The sequence below is a fragment of the Sitophilus oryzae genome, unplaced genomic scaffold (assembly GCF_002938485.1).
Source record: "Sitophilus oryzae breed Bouriz unplaced genomic scaffold, Soryzae_2.0 scaffold_1499_pilon_pilon, whole genome shotgun sequence".
Lineage (NCBI taxonomy): Eukaryota > Metazoa > Arthropoda > Insecta > Coleoptera > Curculionidae > Sitophilus > Sitophilus oryzae.
In genome coordinates, this window is record NW_022146168.1 from 5,293,596 (window position 1) to 5,314,364 (window position 20,769).

A 20,769-nucleotide genomic window follows, 5' to 3' on the forward strand; every position below is an offset into this window, starting at 1 on the left:
GTACGGTGTGTTTACTTTTTTTTTAGAATGGGACGAACTGTAAATAATTTTTAGGCTACTAGTTTTATACATATTTATATACAGAGTGACCCAGGCCCCCAAAAAAGCTTTTTACCTATTACGTTTTTGGTTTGTGATTTTTATTTCAATTTTTTACATAAGATGGGGGCCATTGTAACGCACATTTTCAAAATATTTTTGTCAACATACAGGGTGATTCAAACCGCAATACATATGCTTAACCCTTAACTGGTCCGGCGTCGTCTGACAGACTACGCCAAATAATTAACTCATTCTTATTAATTGCTGGGACCGTCCACACGATTGGCGTTCCAGCTAATCCTTCCCCTCTCGGTCAATGACTGATAGCCATATTTATGCCCAAATTGGATTAGTTTTTTAGAAGTTCTGGCAGAAGTAACTTAAGCCGTAGTCTCTCAGACTACGCCGGACCGTTTGTGTAAGATTTTTTGTGTGACAAACTTTTGTAAAATATGGCCGGGCCTTCGAAAAGAGTGCGTTTAGGAGACTCTAGTTACGAAGAAACTCTTATAAAATGATATGATGAAAACTGTGACAGTGACAATATGACAATCTGCCAGACAAATGCGTTTGACAATGTCAAATATTCCACGAGAAATACGCTTTACAAATGGTAGAATACTTGCAGTTCCTGTACAAACAGAACACGCCTACGGAGATATTCTTATCCTAGAATTATTATACTAGTTAAAGACAATGTTTTGTCTTAGTTAATTATTTTTAATGTCTATAATGTACGAATCCATTGTGTAAAACATGTTCAGGAAAACAATGAACTTTGACACATGCTGTAACTAAAAACTTTTTCTTAAAATAAGTTAATAATAAGTAATAATAATTTCTTCTCTTTTTATAAAAATTTGTTATTTTTTAGTTTTTGTGTTTTTTTAACTTTTTAGAAGGCGTAGTCCTACAGACTACGCCGGACCGTTTATGATACATATCTATTACCGGACCAGTTCAGGGTTAATACAGTTCATGAAGATTGAGACATTTAACTAAAATTTGATTGTCTGATAAAGCTACCTTTAAAAGTAATGGGTTTGTAAATAAACGTAATATTCATTATTATGTGACAGAAATCCCATACTGTAGCACACAGATTTGATACTTTCAATAAAAATGCCTTCTATTGAGAGACTAAAAGGTAATTGCTTCGTATCAAAGCCATCATAATACAAGAAGAAGACCGAAAGTCAAATCTTGTCTTATATTTTCAAAAAAACACAATTTTCTCATTAAATATTGATTTTAGGTATAGGAAGTTATTAATAATACAAGATTAAACAACTATTACACAGTACTTCACAGGAAGCTATCGATTGCGAACTAACTAAATCGTTACTAATTACTAATTTTGAAAAGTTCTTTTTAAGATCAAAAAGGTAAAACTAAAACCTAAACTATCATTTGAGATTAAACGGGAAGTTCTAAATAATGTTGCCTATTCTAAACAAGAAAAATTTATTTATAAGTTTTATAACATCTCTAATTAAATATTTCTGTTTGCTGTAGGTAATTTTCTCAGGGAAAATACGTAAATAAAAATAACTTTTTAAGTCAAAAAAAGTCAAAAGGACAAGTTATTCCATAAAAGGACTGTCCTTTTCAAAAAAGGACAGGTGGGAACCCTAGGTATTTCTGGAATGGAAGTTTAATGGCAAATCTACAACTTTAGTTTGAAAATATGTTCCGGCCACCTATGTTTACAAAAATGTCTAAAATGTGCTGCACCATTGCCTCCATATTCTGAAAAAAATTGAAAGAAAAGTCACCAACCACAAACCTAATATAGAACTGTTTCAGAAACTTGAGTCACCCTGTAAATATTCAAAAGTAACTGAAAGTTTATATAGAAGTAACTGAAAGTTTAAATTGAAAATCGACGTTGGAACGATTTTCGAAAACTACCTACTAACGTTTCAACATAAGTATATATGTGATATTAATTATATTATTATATTAGACCTTATAACAAAACTCATCTGACGAAAAAGTGTTAATGAAGTATATTAATATGGAGTAAAAATTTTACTAATTATTTTACTTTTATTTTACTAATTAAATTCCTTCCAAAAAACGATACGCCACTGGCCAGGAGAACAATCCAAATGCGCCTAGTTGCCGGGGTCGGAAATTTTAGACTTCCCTGTCTCTTCTGTCCTTGTTTGACACATTGGAATGTTTGATACACTTCCAACGAGTATTTATGAATGAGATGTTCGGTCTATCTTTATAATGTCTTTGGTAAGATCCATATCAAAGTTATATTTTTTCTTATGGAACACCCAGTATTTTATTTCATTTTTGGATTCTTGGGCATAAAATAAGGCATAAGGTTTAATATGTTTAGATGCTTTGGTTTTTGAGATATTTAAAGACATTTAAATATGCATGCTCTAATAAAAAGTTTGTCAACACCCTGTACATTACTTTTCAGATTTTATTCTTGTGGTGTCTTTCAAGCCAGAGAAATTAACTTTACTAAAACAATGTATTGCTTTCTTAAATGTATACAGGGGTATCAAAAACTGCTGGTCTATTTTAAATATTTATTTTACATAAAAACTTCGTATATAGTAGATAAAACTTCGTTATTTCTATGTATGACGCAATTTTTGATACCCCTGTATATATTTAAGGAAGCAATCAAATTTTTTAGTAAGGTTCATTTCTCTGGCTTGAAAGTCAGCACAAGAATTAATTCTGAAAAGTAATGTACAAGGTGTTGACAAACTTTTTTATCATAGCATGCATATTTAAATATCTTTAAATATCTCAAAAACCAAAGCATTTAAACATATTAAACTCTTATAATAAATGCCTTATTTTATGTTCAAAAGTCCAAAAATGAAATAAAATACCTGGTGTTCCATAAGAAAAAATATAACTTTGGTATGGAACTTAGTTCTGACACACCTTGTACATTTCAAAATAATTTTAAATTATGTATATTGACTTCCCACATATACCTGTCTGTGTTACAGAGACGCCACGACACACGGAAATCAAACAAACAATTTTTCAGAAGTGTCAGACTAATATTTTTATAAAATAGGCGATTTCTTAACATTTCACGCTGCGCTGGCGCTGGTCCTAAAAAGACGATCAAATATTAAATAGGATAATTCTGTGGTCATTCCTAAAAATCAAAGATTTTAATAATGGCGTTTATAACATGTTAGTGTTATCTGCTGGAAAGAATATGGCAGAATTATATTATATAGAATATTTTAGTCACTGCTGGCAAAACGCACCAGCGTTTAGTCTCAACCATAGACAAACTAACAAATGTCTATGGTCTCAACCAATGAGAGCAGGGAGAATCACATTAACATTATGGACGATATAATGGTACATTTTGCTTAAATGCCGCCGGGAGGGACGTATAGCCGCCCATACTAAAATATGTTAATAAAAAGTGGGTAGGCAGTTCTTTTAGTTTCAAAGTAAAGGAATTTTTTCAATTTTTTTTTATCTCAAAAACTGCGACTTTGACTGATTTTGATGTTATTACAAATTTTGTTGCAAATATTATTCCTAATCTTAAATTGAAAACCGCGTTTCGCTAGCTACTGTGATTTTGGAGTTACGATTTTTTAAAATTTTTAACCCTCTCTCATACCCCCTTACCAACCCCCCACCCCCACCAAAAACTAATAGCCAGATTCTCGGGTGTCACAGTATTTTTGTGCCAAATTTGGTTAAAATCACTTTAGCGGTTTTTGAGATATCGTGTTACACACACACAGGGGCGGATACAGGAATTTATTTTAGGGGGGGCGCCAAAATGAAAAGCAATGTGGAATATATGGGAATATGCTTTTTAGGGCGCCATTTTTAACCCAAAAGCCTAATATTTTACACAATTCACAGACTTTAGGGGGGGCCGGGCCCCATGGGCCCTCCCCCTGTATCCGCCCTGCACACACGTGTGACAGACAGACAGACAGACACTATGAAAATATTTTGTATTTAGGTCATTTATGACCCAAATAACTCATTTTGAGTGAAATTAAAAAAACTTTTTTTTGCCGATCTTAATAGCCTACCATACCTATTGGTATGGTCGGCTAAAAATATGTTCTGTGGTAACGTCTACAGGATATTTTGATTTGAACTTTACATCCCACTACTTTTTACAAAATAAATTTGAGAATTTGAGTAATATTCAAAAGAACAACTTGAATATAAATTGTTCAAACAATTAAAAGTACATTATCTACTCTTATTAGTTATAAATAATAATTAATTTAATATCAATAATTGTCAGACATCCTATTTTTTTTCTAAAACTTTACTTTTATTTAAAAAAAGGTGAAGAGCTATATATTGTATTACTTCGCTTTTTATGATGATTTTTTACAAGTTATTAAATATTTCTAAAAATATGGTCTGTTTTATATAGAGTGAGTTGGAAGTTGAGTTAAGAATTAGTGCAAATATTTTCAGGGTTGGCAAATCTCGATAAAAGAGACATATTTTCTCTTTACCATTGTTCAAATAAGTCCAAAATAACGCGAGTTATTTTACTTTCAAATTAAAAAAAAACATTTCTTGCATAAGTTTTTACTGATCAACAGACTATGTTTTTTTAACTTAAAATTTAAAAAATACAAAATTTGAAAAAATTCTAAATTTACGCGAAAAAAACTTATAGATGCGTTTCTAGGGTCAAAATATACCCCTCCTAAAATTATTTGCACTTATTAAGACTCACCCTGTATAGTTTCTACCGTATGATCGAAAAAAAAATGGCGCCCACATTGATGACATTCCCAATATGATTTTAGCTATAAAAATACAACGTAACGTTCTTTCTTTCTAGGCAACATTTTTTATTCCGATAAACATTTATCTACATAAAAACTGATATAAAACGTCGAATTTTGTCCCAAACGAATCTGGCAAAGATCTAATCGGCAGGCCAAGTCTGCAGACCAAAATACGAGTTTTGGTAAGTGACAGGCCAAGTCCGCGTACTAAATCCGCAGGCCAAGTCTGTTGGAAAAACAATAAAATTAATTCAAAAAAATATATTTTTTTATATTCATTTTTATCATCATTAAAAAAAAAACAGATAAAATTGGAGATATAGGGTAAAAAAATGATTCATTAGGAAGCAAGAAAGAGTAGATTTTGTTGGACAAATTTAATAAGGCGAAATTAAAAAATATTTACTTATAAAAACACAAATTCTTTATTATCAACATTTATACTATAAAATATAATATAACTATATATTATATTTCGTTATTCCTGAAAATTAGAACTTAACTAAACAAAAATTATCACAGTTTTTAAAATACAGACAAATCTTAAGTTTGACTATCTACTACTCTTATGTTTATCATGTTTATGTTTCTTATGTTTATCTTTTTTGTGTTTCTTGTGTTTTTTCTTTTTGCTTTCATCTTTTTCTACCCATTCATCATCACTATACGAGGTTACAAAAACTGTGTTGTTACTTCCTGGTTGGTTTGCTGGCAATTTTTGTGGTATCTTTGGACCGTACAAGTTCAAATCTGTAGTATTTGTATCATTTTCTACTACAGTTTCATTGTTTGTAGGTTCCTCCGTTTTTGGATTGACCGTAGGCTTTCTAAAAGCATGAAAGTTTACTCCAGATAAAATTCCTTCTTTCATGGGCTTTATTTTTGGTAAAAGATTATCCGATAAAACTGTCGACTTTAATTCCTCACTCCTGGATTCTTTACTGATGTTTTCTTCTTCAGGTTTTTCCTCTGTTTCATCTTCTGATTCATCACTACTTAAGAAAATAGCTTTAAATAAGTCTTGTTTCTGGTCTAAGTTCAGTTTTTCTGTTAAATCTATTGACACATCATGTATTTCATTGCTTTCTTTTACTTCTTCTGGTTTAGATTCCTCATCATTAATTACTATACTGGTTTCAAGTTCTTCTTTGATGACACTTTCTTCCTTTTGGTGAGATAACCCTGGTTTCAACTCAGTTTGTTCCTCAGCATGTTTCTCGTATTCAAAAATGAGATTTTTCGTTCTTGTTCTTTGTTTAGTGGGTCGGCTAAAAAAATTTTAAATTAAAAATATTTATAAGATATAATCAATTATATAGCTTACTCTACAAATGGCTCTGGAACATTGAATTTTTTGCAAAGCATCGAACAAGGAATCCAATCAGAAGTAACACGTGTAAGGGGTCCAAACATTTTCATTCTTGCAGCATCTCGCATCTGGTCAGTGCCATGTATGGTGCCCATTTTTTCTAGTGGTTGTAAAATATTTCCCATATCCTCATTCTTCGAAGAGGAGACAAATTTGTCACTCAAATAAATTGAAGTAATATCAAATGCATTTCTAGTCTCAGTCTCGTTCTTAGTCTCAGCGACCTTAGTTAATTTAGTTTCTTGCTGTTTTTTTACACCTTTTTGAGGATTTAGTGGAGAAACTGACTCAGTATATTCTTTATCAGTCTCTTCTCCTAAGTATTTTGCTCTTACAGCTGCATTAATTTTACCAGTTTCAACGGGTTCTTCAGGTAGAGGCTCGAATCTTGATTTCCTCACTTTATGCTCACCTGTAAAACTATGCGGAATTTTTGGAGGTGGAAAGAGTTTTTTATTTAGTAATGGAGTTTTAGAAGGTATAAACATATCAAATACTAAATTTGATTTTTTTACAGATTCAGCTTGTTTTTTTTCTTCAGAAATTTCAAAATCATACTTGTTCATATCATCTTTCATGTAGATATCGTCATCCTCTTCTTCAAACGCTCCAACACCAAATGCTTGCCCACTTATGGAAACTTTTTTGTTTGATTTATCTATAACATTAAGTTTTGAAGAACCAGGCTCAGGAAATAAACTGAATGTATTTTTATTTAATCCTTTGTAACCAAGTCCAAAAGTATTGCTTTTGGGATTTGAAAGGAATTCTTTGTATATTTCTGGAACTTCATATTTATCATGATTAATATCTTCAGATATGTCATACGCTCTATTAGGCATCTGGCAACCATATACTTTAGTTTCTGATTGTAGTTCTTCTTGCCGGCGTCGTATTTTATCTTTTACTCCTAAGTTCTTCAGTAACATATAGCCAATTGTTTCATTTCCACTGGTTATGAGATGATGGAGTACAGGCTCACCAGGAATTGGTCCATCAGAGAAAACTTGTTTTTTTCTTTTTTTGCTTGTATTGTACTCGTCGGTAGCCTTAATAACTTGAGGTGCAATTCCATGTTCGCCCATATCTTCCTCGTCCATAAAATCTTCCGGTTTTTGAATATAGTTTTTTGCTTTTTCGGAACGCGAACTTTTGAATTCATTTGGCAGCCATCCTTCCAAGGAACCCACCGTGTTAAAGAAACCGGCAGAAAAACCACCCGTAAATGCTCCGTGAAATCGTCTACGCCCTTGTGCATCGGTAGCTATTTGTTCTTCAACAGTTATGGGGCGTTTTTTTGGTATACAGTCTAGAAAAATATTTATGTTAATATTTTGAAAAAATTTGTAAAGACTTAACATACCTTCATCGTACGGATCTAAAGGTATTCCATAGTAACAAAAGTGTTCTTCTTCAGAATCGGACATATTTCTAAAATAATACTTTTTTGGAAAATATTAATAAAAATTGAATAACAAAAATCCATATACAATGCAAAAATCCAGAGAAATAGCAAAAATCACAACAATCTGTCAATTTTCAACATAACCAATCTACTTCTTTTTGAATTTTTGTGTTCTGAGCAATTTATGGTTCTACTTCTGTGGCAGTAGTTTAGTTTTAAAGCCACAGCTGCCAGAGCTATCCGGCCGAAGGTACTTTTTACAAATTTTGATGAAAAGATGCTACTTAAAAAGAGAAAGAAGAATTTCTTCTTTAATTTCTATTGTAAATTTTACGTATGGTGTGAGTTTGCCAGATGTACAATGACTAAATTAATAGAAAGATCAAAGAAGAAGAGCAGTTCCTAACCCAACTATTATTTGTCAATCAATTTCTTTCAAATAAAATTTTAGATAAATAAAAAATCATGTTACAAATCCGGAATAATGCATTATTGTTATGTATGTAGTGTTAAATATTATTTATCGGAAGTTTGTTTAACCGAAATTACATTTTAGGTAGGCTGTGTGTACAAAAACGGAGTTTTTCGTTTACTTCTCAAAACAACCTAAACCAAAAATACCGCAAGGAAAAGAATTTGCCCCTGAATCCCAATGCGTCCGGAATCTTAACAGACGGTCCCGATTTTAGTTATTTAGACGGTCGTTTAACTCCTTTAACTCAGGGTCAAAAAAGGAGAGTATTGGGACAGGAAAAAGTAAAGAGGCAGATTATCAGTTTATCAAAAGAAATCGATTTTGCTGTGGAATATCACAAACAATTACAGGACAAAGAAGCAAAGGAAAAAGCGCAAATATTAGAGAGAAAATTGAAACCAAAAGGTGTAGAGTTGCTGAAATCAGAATGAAATATACACATTAGTTTATGTTGTTAGGATAGATTTGAAAATATAAAAAAGTTAAGTAACATAGACTTTATTTATTATTTATTTATTTAAAGAGAATCTTCTTTTATTATGTTATTTATCCACTCATAGTAAGTAGAAACACGTGAATATACATTAGGATGCTTCTTTGTAGCTATACCACACTTGTTCGTGATAAAAGAAGCAATTCCAACTTGCATATCATCAACTAAAAGAGCTGTTCCAGAATCTCCCTAAAAAAATAAAATGTATTTTATGTTTTATTAAACTCTTGTTGATTAGACTTACATTACAGGCCCCTCCTGACAGGGCTCCAAAACAAATATGGTGTACATTGTTCATAGAAGCTCCACAAGTCTCATCATCATAAATATCTACCTCCAGTTTTTGAAGAACTATTGATATAGGTTTGTCATGCTATAAAAAAGGTTTTAATTTTATTTTATATTTGTACTAAATAACATACCCCTGTTTTGCCCCAACCAATAATTAATCCATTTTGTGGTTCTGCTGTTACAAAGTTTTCAGCTAGTTTTACAGGCTTCCAGCTCTCGTTATCAGGAAGCGGAGATTCTAGCTAAAAATATACAAGGATATACGTTTGCAATTCTTAAATTTTTGAAAACAACCTCTAATACAGCAGAATCGTATATGAGGGCCTCAGAGTTGAACTGATTGCAATAAATTTTTGATATATTGATTGTGTTTATTGGTTCAGGAAATATTTTGTTAAGGCCATACTGAATAGAGTAATAACTGCTATTTCTTGGTCTAAAAAATAATTTGGGTATTTGGAATTATTTAAAAATGTTTTTTTTTATAAGTATAATTACTCTTGGTTGTTACAAACACAGTGAGCAGCGCTTAGAATGTATTTTTCGTTTAGAATTGTGCCGCCACAAGTGTGACGGGATTTATATCGTAGAGATACCTGTAAAGATATAAATTTTCTTAATATTAAGTAATTTTTAGTTGTATTTACTATGTCTAAAGAACAGGTACTTACTGCGAATGGAAACTCTCCTTCTTCAGCGTCAGTTCCATTAACAATTCTGGGAGAATCTGAAAAAAAAATAACTTCTTTATATCATAAAATTTACAATAGGTATATAGGTACCTAATTATAACATAATTAAGATAAATATTTTACAGAAAATATAGTAAGCCGAAAAAAGTGGGCAATATTTACGACCAAAGAGAATAAAAAATAGTAAAGAATGATTTATTCTTTGCTTATATCCTTGTATACAGGGTCCGGCAATAGTGCGTCGGGCATCTGTAGCTCCTAGACTGTGTCCTAGAATAAAATACTTAAGAATTTTGTTTAAGTGCAAATCTAAAATATGTTCTAGGATATATTCCAGGAAATTATTTTAACTTCTATAGGGTGGCTCAAAAAAGTGTGAGGGATGATTTTTTTTTAAACGGAACACCCTATATATTATTGCATTTTTGGCTTTTTTTCAGATAATTTTACATAATTCTAAGATATGAGTAAATATATTTCGATAGTTTCAGAGATATTAATAAGTAAATAGAAAATATGTTTTTCAGCTTTTCTTAAAAAAAAATAAAAATATAAGAACTGTCCTGAAATCAAAACTATATTAGGTATTTACTTTAGATGGTCTGTACTTACCTTGCTATAAATATGGTAATCGTAAATCATACAGGATGTTCAAAACTGTAAAAAAAATATAAAATAACTTTTCTTCGTCTTTTTTTTTAAATGGAACACCCTGTATATTACTTTTTAAATAGATGGAGAATTAAAAAATGAACATTTTTTGTGTTTAAGAGTATATTTTAGAAAGTTTGGCGTAGAATTTTGAACATTCTGTATAATTTAAGACTACGATATTTATAGCAAACTTAAGTATAGACCATCTAAAGTAAATATCTAATATAGTTTTGATTTCAGGACAGGTAATAATTTCCTTAATGAAGTTTGAAAAATAATTTTTTTTATTTATTTATTAATATCTCTGAAACTATCGAAATATGTTTATTCACATCTTACGATTATGTAAAGTGATCTGAAAGGAAGCCAAAAATACAATAATATACAGGGGGTTTCATTTAAAAAAAATAATGTTTGATGTGACACAACTTTATGACCGACCCTGTATACTTAAATTTACTAGTAGCTAATAGGAATTTAAAAACCCATTACAACAGTATCACATTTTCGGCAGAATGGCATCATTGAATCAAATCAAACACATCGAAATTAATTAAATCGAATTGTTTAAGTAATATTTTCTAAAGTCAAATAACTCGGAAACGGTTGGTTTGAAGTACATTGTGTGATTTCGATTTTTGCTTAGAATTGAAGGAAGAATTGAAATATGTAATAATATACAGGGGGTTCTATTAAAAAAAATAAACTTTGATGTGCCACGACTTTATGAACGACCCTGTATACTTAAATTTATTACTAGCTAATAGATATTTAAAAATACTATAACTTTTGTAGTTAACTTTTTGCGATACCTCCTATATTTTACCTAATAATCGACCGTTTCCATATACATAAAAGCGACCCTGTATTTTTAAAGTTAATGGATATAACTTGGCTTTCTTCGACGACTTCTTTGAAGACGTGAATATAGCAACACAAAATAAATCTTCTAAAAAACATTTACAACGATTTTCAATTGTTTTTATTTGTCAACTCTGTTGTCAATAAAATGAGTTTTTCTGCATTTCAGTTGATTTTAAAAATTACGGCAGAAATTAGTGCCCCATTAAAGTATTTCACGCAGTTCGCAGTTTCGTTACCGTTCATGTCGATCGCATTGAAACAATATTAAAACCGCGGCTTTGTCATATTTAAGTATTTTAGTTTTTACTAGTTGGTTTGTGTCATGTAACGCTTTTTCGGGTAATAACAATTAAGTGAAAAATAACCCGAATTGGGCGTCGCGTTGTGTTGTGACAATTTTAAATGTTAATAAACTTGCCGAAAAAATGTTAACGCGTAAAGGAGGGCGTAATTACGTGGTTGTTGGGTGCAATAACATTCAATAATTGAATTTTCCCGGATATTCATCTCTCTTGAAACAACATTTTTGAGCTCCACAGCTTCACGCCCATTCATCAAAAGCAAAAATGGATTCAAGCAGTTCGACGAGACGAGAAGTGAGTAAACACAGTTCAAAAAATTAAATAGGCATGTAAATAAAGAGGATAAAATATAATTTGCAATATTAATGGTATACTTTTTTTAATCAGCTAGTGCTTAACACTTTTATGAAAATCTAAAATTATGATAATGTACCTTTAAAATTTTTTGTTATAGGCGAAATAGCCCCAATTATGACCCCACTAGCAAAACCGATGATTAAAACTATGTTCGCTACCGTAGTTAAACTCACCTTAAAAGTTTTATTAGCTTGAATAATAAATTATAATACAAGTCAGATCTTCTGTAGATATCAAAATATTTGCTTTTTTATTTTTATTTTTAGAATTTTCACAAATTATACCTACTTCCTAACACTTTTAGAATAATTAAACAATATTTTTTTTCTCCAAAAAATCCTATACGGGTATTTCGCCACTGCATTGCAAGAAAATCTACAAAATAAAATAGTTATTTTTTGTAAACACTTCTGCGTTAAACCCAAATGGAAACTACTTGTCAGAAGTTATGTTTACAGTTATACAAATTTGCCTAACAAAGAAAATATGCTTAACGTTTTTTTTAAATACACACTATTTTTTTAATAATTTTTTTGTATACTCGCTATATATTTAAACCCGTGTATTTGTATATACCAGTTGTTTACGATATTCCCCGATGGTGGCAGGACCGGCGGAGAATGCACCAAGTCTATACTTAGGTTTATTTTTTCGAAACAGTTATAAAGTGTTTATAAAAAAATATTTACCTTGGGCTTCGACTGCACACACTATAGCAACAGTGATTAAAAAGACCACAAAGTGATAATGGTTCATCATTATATTTGTTTTATACAGAGATTATATATTAACTCAAAGATAGTCAAAGTTGCAAAAACGAGCTATGCGATTTGGAACTGAAAAATGTCGTGTTATATATAAAAATTGTGGATTAATTTGAATTTATTTGGGTCAGAAATTGGCGGGAGGTCTATGCAAAAGTAATAATTTGAATATCAGAAAACATCGCGGTGCACTAATAGATAGTAAATTTATTTTTGAGGTCTTTTAAGTTAACTATGAGAACTTGACCTAAAAAGTGAAATAATAAAATGATATCAAGATTTCCATCTGATAGGTGGGGGCAAATTAAGGTCTCATAAGTCTCATCAGTCATGCATAATTAAATACACACCATTATTATCTTGGTAAATATGTAGATTGGAGCGGTAGGTACTTATATTTAAATTTGTTTACTAGTAAATTATTTATGTATAAGCGATGCCAATTAAACTTTTCTTACGTAATCGAGGGCGCGATTTTTAAATTCATTGTTGCCAACCATGCACGTATTCGGCGCCGGGCTGATTAACTGGAATTTAAATTTCCAGCTGGGGATTCAGGCTGTAGCTCTGCTGTAAAAAATGTCAAGTTGCCACATTTATTTATTTATTTTCTGACATTGTCATTCGTTGTGACACTTTAGTTTTGTATTACGAGTTTTTGGTTTAAATGAATTGTGTTGTGATACTTTAAGCTTAATTTTTTTTACTAGCGAACCTTGCAGTCGAACATTGTTTTTTTAGAACCTCTTTTAGTGCGTAGTGTACAGGGTGGGTCAAATTCGACGCTTTTAAATGGAAACACCCTTTTCTATAGGAGATAGACAAAAACTAATATCGGTGTCTGGAGTTCAATCCAAAGCATTTTTTTACGTAGAATTTAATGGTTTAAGTATAATTTTTTTAAAATTAATAATTTAAGAATTATCAACAGAAAATTTGATTTTTTATATGGGACACCCTGTATATTTTTAATTAACTGAAAAGAATTTAAAATTACATTTCCAAAAATATAGCACACTTGATATTTTGTTATAATCCCCTTCGAAATACAGAATTTTTAAAAGTTCGCCACTTTTAACTAGTAGGCTTTGGACCCCTCATTGATGATATGCCCTTAATGGAACTCGAAAACATATTTTTCCAGCAAGACGACGCACCGCTTCTGAACGCTAAAGTTATCGGCAAATTTCTGCAGCCATATTCAAGAATAATTGAATAGCTGACCAAGCACCCAGCCGTTGGCCGTCGAGGCCGCCTGACTTAGTGCCCATGGATCTAATCCTATGGATATATTTGCGGAAGAATAAAGGTTCCTTATTCTTCTGTATAATCTAGACAAGAATTAGAAATACTTAGCAGTTAGGAGAGGGTATATTTCACCCCTACTGAGTTAATGAATTCCGCGAGAAATGTTCAAAAACTGCCCCGTCTGTCCATAACAGAAGACGGTCGATATGTCGAACACCTGTAGCAAAATCTTATGTCCTGGTTTGCTATTTATTTTTATTGTTATTAGATATAGTTTAAATGTGTTGATGTTGGTTAAATATATTTTAAATTGTTATAAAATTCTGCATCTATCGTAGCAAATATTATTTTCGTTTTAATTGATGCTCACAGCTAGAATTTTTTTACATTACAGCCGGTGCCGTTCAAAGCCTACTTATTTAAAGCGGGCGAATTTTTATATACTCTATATCTCGAAGAGGGATCGAGCAAAATATCAAGTGTGTTATATTTTTGAAAGGTAATTTTAAATTCTTTTCAATAAATTAAAATATACAGTGTGTCCCATATAAAAAATCAATTTTTCTGTTGATAACTCTTAAATTATTAATTTTAAAAAAATTATACTAAAACAATTAAATTCTACGTAAAAGGTGCTTTGGAAATGTTTTCATAGAAATACAAAATTTTCCATAGCAAAAAAGTTACAGCGATTTGTTAAAAAATGCACATTTTTGAAAAACACCCCGTAACTCCGAAACGGTAACAGATATTGATGTGCGGTTTTCACCATCATGTTTTTGATGAAAATTGAGCTCCAGACACCGATATTAGTTTTCGTCTATCTCCTATAGAAAAGGGTGTTTCCATTTAAAAGCGTCGAATTTGACCCACCCTGTACAAGATAGCTTAATAGCTGTTGCAAAAAACTCATCGCAACCTTATTTTGAACGGGGAAGCGGTAGTAATGGCCCTTTATGTCCCTTAGGTGCTGCTAAGGAGGTGAGTTTTGTTGATATATACATATTTATAATTAATTTATTTTTGTTTCCTAAAATATTTTGATTAAAAGAAAATATGTAAAAGTGGGCAACGCTGTGCCGGTCATGCTTAATCATCGGTGTGTCACAGTCTTGAATTTTTACTCCCAACGCGCGTAAAGAAGTTTCACTCACAGTGAACAAGAAACTTTGGAAAAAAGTTGCTTTTGAAGTAATAGTTTAAACATCAACGTGTTATTAGATTAACATTTTGATAGTCTCAGCAACGTTTTTTATCCCATTTGATTGCTTATTCAAAAAGTGTCTATTACTTGAAGAAGCGGTTTGTATAACTGGCCACAATACAAACACCCAGCTTGATGCATAACTTTTTTTGGTGACACCCTGTAGAACTCTATATCTTTTTTTAAAATGCTTTCAATGAGGAAGATGCATATATTTTATTTTTTGCAAGAAACTGTTCAATTTATTAGAATAAATATCTATAAATGCAAAAAAACTTTTTTCTTGAAAGCAATACTACAATTTTATAAAACGGGCCATTAGAATACTATGGATAACGCAAACGACGCCTCGCGAATTGAAACGATATTCTATTGGTCTGACGTCACCCGCCGTTCTAGTCGACGCGCGATGGCCAGCAGCAGCCAGACGTGAGCCAGACGTGTTCCGTTTATGTACGTATTTAGGTGGCGTACTAAGACATTTTTGTTGCTTGTAGCGTTGATTGAAGGAGCTTTTTATGCTTTTTTGTGCAGTTATTATTTGTATGTGTTGTATGTTCTGAGAATTTTTTTAAGTAATGGCAGATTCCGGGTTTGTAAAAGCACAATCAGATAACTTGGAGGCTGCTTTTATAAATACAAATTCCTAATTTATTGGTGCTGAATTACGAGGAAAAAACAGAGAGGTATGTAACATTTATTCTTTGTAGTACTGAGGCATATTTAAGTATAAGTAGGTACCTACTGTTACGAACTTTTATATAGTTATAAATTAATGTTATAAACTTATTTTTCAGATCAGGTAGGGAGACGTATGGAGATAATGCTTTAGGTAGGGTTCCCAACTTGAGCATCGGCGATTCCGGGACTATTATTTTTAAGTTTTTAAATAATTGAAACAAAACGTTAAATATTAGAAATTCAAATATATTATATGTAAATGTGATTTTTTTGGTCCCGGCCAAGGCAAAATTTTCGCCGGGACAAACTTTTTGATTCCTGGTTAATCCCGGTTAAACCGGGACGGTTGGGAACCCTAGCTGTAGGTTATGTAGAAGTGAAAAGAGACAAAAATATTTGTTTAGTACTTGGAAAAATAACTCCAGAGAAAAAGAAAGTTTTTTTTTATATATTGACACCCCCTTACCCTTGTTATTTTTGAAGATTGTTTTACGAAATTATAGGAAATAAATTGTTTATCAGTAAATATTAATAAAGTAAATATTATACAAGGTGTCCCATAAGCAAACGCCAAAATTAAGTTACTTTTTCAAGTGAAACACCCTATATATTTTTGGATTTTTCGCAAATTTCTAGATATTCTAGATATATTTCATGTATAATATCCTATACCTATCTTCAAATGTTTACGAAATATTGACAGTTGAAAAGCGAAAAATACCTACAATTTTCTGGACCATCTTTTTTGAGATACCCTGTATAACTAGAATTCATTTTAAAAGACAGTATATGAAAAACCATGCAACTTTTTTATTTAATGTTTTCTTCTAAAACTTGCAGTTAAGGCTGTAAGTGGGTGTCAAAATATAATGAATAACCCTGTACATTCAAATTTCATATACCTATGTAAGACAATATACATAAATATATGACTTTTTGGCCCCTTTTTTCCGCTACTCGTATTTTTGTTTATAAATATATGAACTTACATCAAAATGATCTTCACAACAATAAATCGTAAAAATAGAGGATAATTTAACGTTTATCTTTTCATCTCTTCTCATGGCCTTGGACCATTTTTTTCTGTTTTCGCTCATCCATTACTATTTATAAATATCACTAATTACTAATTATGTATTAATTAGCACAAATAACTAAAATTTTGACTCGGATTCAACAGCGTTTAAAAGTAAACTGTGTAAAATAAACAGGCGTCTGGCTCCACTCAACCAGAAGAACGGCGGGTGACGTCACAGCGGCAAGGCGCGTTTGCCCGGCCATTTAAATTAACAATATTTAATTATTTTATATTAGAGGCATTTCTTAACCGATATCAACGATTTTTTTTTGTTCAATTTGTATGAACTATTTTTTAAAACCATTATTTAAAAACATGCATTTTCCTCATTAAGCCACATATGCTCTTTTTTTATTATAACTCTGATGTTATTATTTGATGCATGTCTTCTATACATAAAAATTATTTTAAGTACAAAAAATTTCTCAATTTCCATCCAGTCGAAGCAGAAATTTCATAATATAATATACAGGGTGGTCCGAATTGTATTCCGGAAACTTCGGCAGCATATTCTGCAAATAAAAGTAAGTAAAAAAGTTCGTATAAATGTATGTTCTAAAATGTTTGAAGAGTGAACAGTAAAACTGGTTTGAAGAGTAACAAATTTTTAATACCTACCATCATTGACATAAATTAAACATATTGACTAAATAGTTATTAGACTGAAATCATAAATTTGAAATGTTTTTGTGTCAAAAGGTCAACTGAAATTGTTTTATCATAATTTTTCCAAAAAAAATTATGATTAATTTAAAAAAATAAAAAGTTCCCAATTTTATCATTGCAATCAAATAACTATCTACTTAACATATGTTTATTTTTTGTCAAAAATGACGTGTATTGACTATTTCCGTTCTAAATATCTTGAGAACCGATTTTTGCCAAGAGATATTTTTTACGTAAAGTCACGGAAACGTATATTTTTTCACTCAGTAGTTTTATACAGGTACGGACGAAAAGTTATTACTTTTCAAATGAGTTAAAACACATGTAGGTGGCGCCCTCTATAAATGGGAGTCATATTGACATCAAAATCAAATTTCTCATGTCAAAAAACTACCAGACACCAATTTTCATCCAAATATTGCTGTTACTTCAGAAATTATTAGGAAAATATCGAAATAAAAATGAAACTTCTACACCCTGTATCTCTGAAACTAAGCATTTTAGGACATACATTTATACGAACTTTTTTACTTATTTTTACCGGCTGATTATGCTGCCGAAGTTTCCGGAATACAGTTCGGACCACATATGATGCGGAATTGATAGTCACCGCATCAGATTTTTACTAATTTGACCCTGATGTCATTTAATTTTTTAAACAAAAACTATGCGTCCAACGAAAAAATGAAGTGACAAAAATTGTTTAGAAAAAAATGAAAATGATCTTTATTTTAAGACAGTGGCGTACTCATCAGTGGCGTATTTTTCTCGAAATATATTATAAAACCCGTTTAATTTTGTTTGAACATCAAAAAGACGTTTTGTTGCATAGCAGGCGTGAATCAAGTTTCATAAGAATATCTATAATAATATCAGAGTTATTATGAAAAAAAAAACATTTCTGGAAAAATTTACCACCCTGTAGGTATCTCAAAAGTTAAGATGTTTAGGACATAAATTCATACAAAGTTTTTTTCTTAGAATAGGTTCAAGAATCGCCCCTTTAAATATTAACATGTTATTAAGGAATACCCTTTATGTTTGTTATAATCAACTATCAAAAAACGACTTTTTGTTCGTACGCTCAACTTTTGTTTTCCCATAACTATTACGGTAGCGATCACGGTAGAGAGAAAGGCGTTTCTATGGTAATATCAGTTCGATTTCATTCTTTGATAGATGATTATTATCATAGATAAAAGAAAATAATCCTCTATTATTTTTTTTTCACGATTCTATCGGCTGTACCATGACATGTCGCCGGAATATTTCCATTCAAGGCTCCATGTTCATTACTCTGCGGACGATGTTCGTCCGTACCCAAAATAGCTGCTTTAATACATTGACTTATGATATTTTCTGGTAGCTTCAGCTCCTTTAAGTTCTTCTCAAAATCAATGTGAACCAGACCATTGCTTGAAATGACGAGTGGTATTACTCAGTTGCTTTTAGATAATAGGTTTGCCTCATATCGAAAGCCAAGTCTTGATACTTCGAAATTTTTTCTCTTGCAGTTTTGACTACGTTGTGATCTAGTGGTACAGCTACGTCGATTAAGCAATCTTTCTTTTCGTTTTTATCTAAAAAATAATGTCCGGCTTATTATGAACTACTGATCTGTCTGTCTGTATTTGCGTATTCCAGTATACTTTATGATGTTCGTTTTCCTCTAATTCTTGTACCCTGTATTCATAATATTTCTTTTCAGGGTTCTTGGTTTTTAGGTACTTTAGCATTTCCAGGTGAATAATCTTTGCTATGTTGTCGTGTCTTTCCGTGTAGTGGACTGACGCAAGACTCTCACATCCAGAGCTGATGTGTTGGATGGATTCGCTAATCTTATGACATACTCTACATTTGTCAGTTGGTATGTTTTGTTTTAAAATATGCCTCCTCTAAGCTCTAGTGCTAACCACTTGATCTTGTATTGCACATATGAAGCCCTCGGTTTCCCCCATGAGGTTAATGTTTGTAAGGAAGTGTATAGATCCACTTTTACCAATTCCTTCTGCCTGGCTTTCGTTGGCATACCTTCCTTGGCACTTCTATTATTATTATTAATTTTGATTAACGTTATATTCTTTGCTGTTGTTAAAGTATTACCATTTTCCGATAACTATCGTCACCCTTTCGGGAGCGTTGAACAAAATAAAGTTTGTGCTTCTCTAACATTATAAAACAGCAAAAAATATTACGTTAATTAAAATTCTATGAATAACAATCTATGAAAGAATGAGAACGATGGTATATTACGAGGTATATTATCATAGAAACGCCTTTTGCTTTTTAGGACTTCAATTATATTTTCATGTTTTTTTAATTTTCTGTAAAACGGTATGGAAGTTTGGAAAAGTATAAACAGGATTAACCATTTTAGGACAAGGCAAATTTTTTTGTGAAGAATGCATTTTTGTGTCAATAATAAAAATGCTTTTCCTCTTGCAAAGACAATTCGGGGACATACTGTAGATACATTGATTTTCTGTAACAATACCAACATTACAATTGCTATTACTACTTTTACTTTTTCGCTTAATTTCAAAAAAATTGTACTTACTTTTGATTTATTTTGAACAACTAGCTCGCAACAAGACTGTATACCGCCCCCCATCCCCTGGCCCCCGTCTTTTTGCAGCGCCGCCGCCGCCGGCTGAGGGGCGGCGGACGAAGACCGTACAGCGCCGCGACGCTCACTGTTCCGAGGGTTGCCGTCGCCGCCGCGTGTCCGAGCCGCCCCAACTCTAGCGGCCGCCCCCGATCGACGTGCCGTCACCCCGCTCTTGCCGCCTCTTCGTCGTTTCTCGCGATCAAAATATTGTGGCAGTTTCACGATAATCGTTTACGTTTTTCTGTCTTCGAAATCGATTAAGATTGAGGAAAGCATCGTGTTTGTGGAGTATTGAGCAGTGTGTTTTGGTGTTGGGTTGTTTTTGAAAGGTACTACTTAATTGGTGTGGACGAATTTTTTGGATCTAAAGAGGCAAATTTTGATAAAGGTAATTTCAACTAGGTTTTATAGTATTTTTTTCTTTATATTATTCAGTAGTAATAATGTTTTTAAATTAATACGGTAAAGCTGTCAGCTGTTTTCTACTACCTACTGTTCGACTAGAAAAAAAAATGATTGTTGCGTATCTAATATTAAGTTAGATTAGTGATGAGCAAACGCCCGGTATATTAAAATTTGGGTAAATACCCAAAGTCTTACTCCCGGTGTATACTCAATTTGTAAATACAAGGTATATTGAATTTGAGTAAATACCATTATACTCGGTATATACCCAAGTATACTTACTTTATTAATTTAAGGTACTCTAACAAATTTTAATAACAATTTGTTGATAACTTCGACATTATAGAAATATCCAAGAATACAAGGTCAGAAGACCGGTATAATACTAGGAATGTA

The 20,769-nt window shown here is 31.7% G+C and overlaps 3 protein-coding genes across 3 annotated transcripts; 1 reads left to right on the forward strand and 2 right to left on the reverse strand.

Annotated features, from left to right (window-relative positions):
- Positions 1-5,266: 5,266 nt before the first annotated feature.
- LOC115877911 (G patch domain-containing protein 1 homolog) lies at positions 5,267-7,741 on the reverse strand. Its single transcript, XM_030894262.1, has 3 exons — positions 7,550-7,741; positions 6,142-7,495; positions 5,267-6,085 (listed from the first exon to the last, which is right to left on the reverse strand). The coding sequence occupies exons 1-3, from the start codon at positions 7,611-7,613 to the stop codon at positions 5,371-5,373; spliced, it is 2,133 nt and encodes a 710-aa protein (XP_030750122.1). The 5' UTR covers positions 7,614-7,741; the 3' UTR covers positions 5,267-5,370.
- Positions 7,742-7,975: 234 nt separating this feature from the next.
- On the forward strand, positions 7,976-8,562 carry LOC115877936 (39S ribosomal protein L52, mitochondrial). Its single transcript, XM_030894287.1, has 2 exons — positions 7,976-8,090; positions 8,148-8,562. The coding sequence occupies exons 1-2, from the start codon at positions 8,057-8,059 to the stop codon at positions 8,495-8,497; spliced, it is 384 nt and encodes a 127-aa protein (XP_030750147.1). The 5' UTR covers positions 7,976-8,056; the 3' UTR covers positions 8,498-8,562.
- LOC115877935 (chymotrypsin-1-like) lies at positions 8,551-12,716 on the reverse strand. Its single transcript, XM_030894284.1, has 7 exons — positions 12,409-12,716; positions 9,522-9,577; positions 9,349-9,446; positions 9,145-9,286; positions 8,982-9,092; positions 8,804-8,932; positions 8,551-8,748 (listed from the first exon to the last, which is right to left on the reverse strand). Exons 1-7 carry the CDS (start codon positions 12,476-12,478, stop codon positions 8,584-8,586), a joined length of 771 nt encoding a protein of 256 aa, XP_030750144.1. The 5' UTR covers positions 12,479-12,716; the 3' UTR covers positions 8,551-8,583.
- Positions 12,717-20,769: the final 8,053 nt, after the last annotated feature.

Coding starts and splice junctions, on each gene's coding strand:
- LOC115877911 (XM_030894262.1), bottom strand. CDS start 7,613: ATGTCCGATTCTGAAGAAGAACACTTTTGTTACTATGGAATACCTTTA. Junction 7,496..7,549: donor TTTAGATCCGTACGATGAAG/GTATGTTAAGTC, acceptor ATATTTTTCTAG/ACTGTATACCAAAAAAACGC. Junction 6,086..6,141: donor GTTCCAGAGCCATTTGTAGA/GTAAGCTATATA, acceptor AAATTTTTTTAG/CCGACCCACTAAACAAAGAA.
- LOC115877936 (XM_030894287.1), top strand. CDS start 8,057: ATGTTACAAATCCGGAATAATGCATTATTGTTAT. Junction 8,091..8,147: donor GAATAATGCATTATTGTTAT/GTATGTAGTGTT, acceptor ATTACATTTTAG/GTAGGCTGTGTGTACAAAAA.
- LOC115877935 (XM_030894284.1), bottom strand. CDS start 12,478: ATGATGAACCATTATCACTTTGTGGTCTTTTTAATCACTGTTGCTATA. Junction 9,447..9,521: donor AAGGAGAGTTTCCATTCGCA/GTAAGTACCTGT, acceptor ATATCTTTACAG/GTATCTCTACGATATAAATC. Junction 9,093..9,144: donor ACGATTCTGCTGTATTAGAG/GTTGTTTTCAAA, acceptor GTATATTTTTAG/CTAGAATCTCCGCTTCCTGA.